Here is a 1,661-nt window from a genome sequence, read left to right on the forward strand (position 1 = left end):
AAAGTTTTGATCATTGTCAATGTATCGGTGGCCTCTTCATCTGCTTTTAATTGTTGGTATGCTTGGCATTGGACACTTATGAAGACTGAGTATGTAGATTATTCATTCTTGTACTATTACTAGGTACAGATCTGTTTTAATGAGGCTCCATTGTTCTAGATTTGGCACTTGTAACTATAAGAATGGCATCTGTGTGGTACACACATTCACCTCACTTTTTGATGGAGCTGCAGTCTTGCGTAACCGAATTTAAACAATACCTAGCCAATTTAGCACGCTCCATACGTTCTGCAGCAACCGATATGGCTTTGGGATTAGTCCATGCAAAGTAAGACCTTACGTGCCGCGCTCAGTTTTAAGTAATTTATTCCTGTTGTAGAGCTGAAGCGTTAGCTCAGTCTTTATATTTGAACTCGCGGCTCTCTGCGTCGCTATACGGTAGCGCGATGTCACTGTCTGATATAATGACACCTCGTAAAAGAAGCAGGTACAATAGTGGCGGATTTATGGAGTACGGTGATGGATACTCGGGTTCCTCATCTGTTCGTGACACCATTCCGCAAACACCCTACAGCCCAGCAGATGAGGATAATTTCATGATCGATATGAGGTATTAGCCTTTTCTTCGGACAATTTTACATTTTTTAATTAGGTTAGATGTGGTGCTGGACAGTCCAGTTGTTATCGTTCCACGAACGCATAGCAGCGCTCAAGTGTTTGTAGCCCATCTTGGAAAGACGTCCATTACGAATTGCAATAATAAACAGACAAAAGAAAGTTGGGATCATGTTGAATCGAAAATGGAACACTACAGCGTGGAAATTCGCGACATGAATTTATACTCGTTGGATACCAGTAGCAGACGTGTTCCAGGCCCTATGTAATCTAAACAACGTAAATTAATTTTTTAATTCAAATTTGTTTTCTAGGATGAATAAGTCAGATGTATTGTACAGTTGCGATACACTAGCTAAACCTATATTGCATGATACGATAGTGCATTTACGAATAGAACGTGAGATATTCTGTCATTCTCAAACTCGACACCAAAGCCTCTCAAATTTAATCGACGACGGTTATTCAAATCAAAATGTTGATGGTTTTGAGCCAACTGTGGGAGAAAATGTGGAGGTATATAGTGCTAATGAATAAGATAATTAAATTGCAGGTGTCTAAGTCTCTCTTTAACAGTAAGTTTAACCGCAAGGGTAGATAACGTAAATCAAACTATTGTGCATTGTCATTCGCATTAAAAATGGGACGCGGAGCACGGAATAAAATGAAGTTCAGAACAGATAACAATACTGTTTCCATGGAAACGACTGAAAAGTGCAACCTGGCTATTTTTGCCGTTCTAAATTCAGAATTTTGGGGATGATTTAGATGGTTTCTGCTGTACTTGTGAATTAAGATCTTTCACTCAATGGTTAAAATATTCCTTTATGCATTTTTTTTGAGTTTATTTCAAACTTGTGTTTTTATTAATTAAGGCAAGCATTGATCTGAATTCTTAAGGCATTGCCAGTTGCAATGAATACAGCCAGCTTGACCTAGTGAGTTAGAGGCTCGCTACAAATGAAGTGTAGTGGGTTTGTGGTGCAAATCTGGGTTTGATCTGGATGTTTAATTAGTGTATATGTTAAAAAAAATTCCGTTCGTTT

The 1,661-nt window shown here is 38.5% G+C and overlaps 1 protein-coding gene across 1 annotated transcript; it reads left to right on the top strand.

The window, feature by feature from the left end:
* The first annotated feature begins 164 nt into the window (after nucleotides 1–164).
* On the top strand, nucleotides 165–1,152 carry LOC116176131 (vacuolar protein sorting-associated protein 13D-like). The gene is made up of 4 exons (XM_031494604.1): nucleotides 165–328; nucleotides 380–610; nucleotides 653–880; nucleotides 930–1,152. The coding sequence occupies exons 1-4, from the start codon at nucleotides 183–185 to the stop codon at nucleotides 1,150–1,152; spliced, it is 828 nt and encodes a 275-aa protein (XP_031350464.1). The 5' UTR covers nucleotides 165–182.
* Nucleotides 1,153–1,661: the final 509 nt, after the last annotated feature.

This window comes from Photinus pyralis, unplaced genomic scaffold, assembly GCF_008802855.1.
Source record: "Photinus pyralis isolate 1611_PpyrPB1 unplaced genomic scaffold, Ppyr1.3 Ppyr1.4_LG7, whole genome shotgun sequence".
Lineage (NCBI taxonomy): Eukaryota > Metazoa > Arthropoda > Insecta > Coleoptera > Lampyridae > Photinus > Photinus pyralis.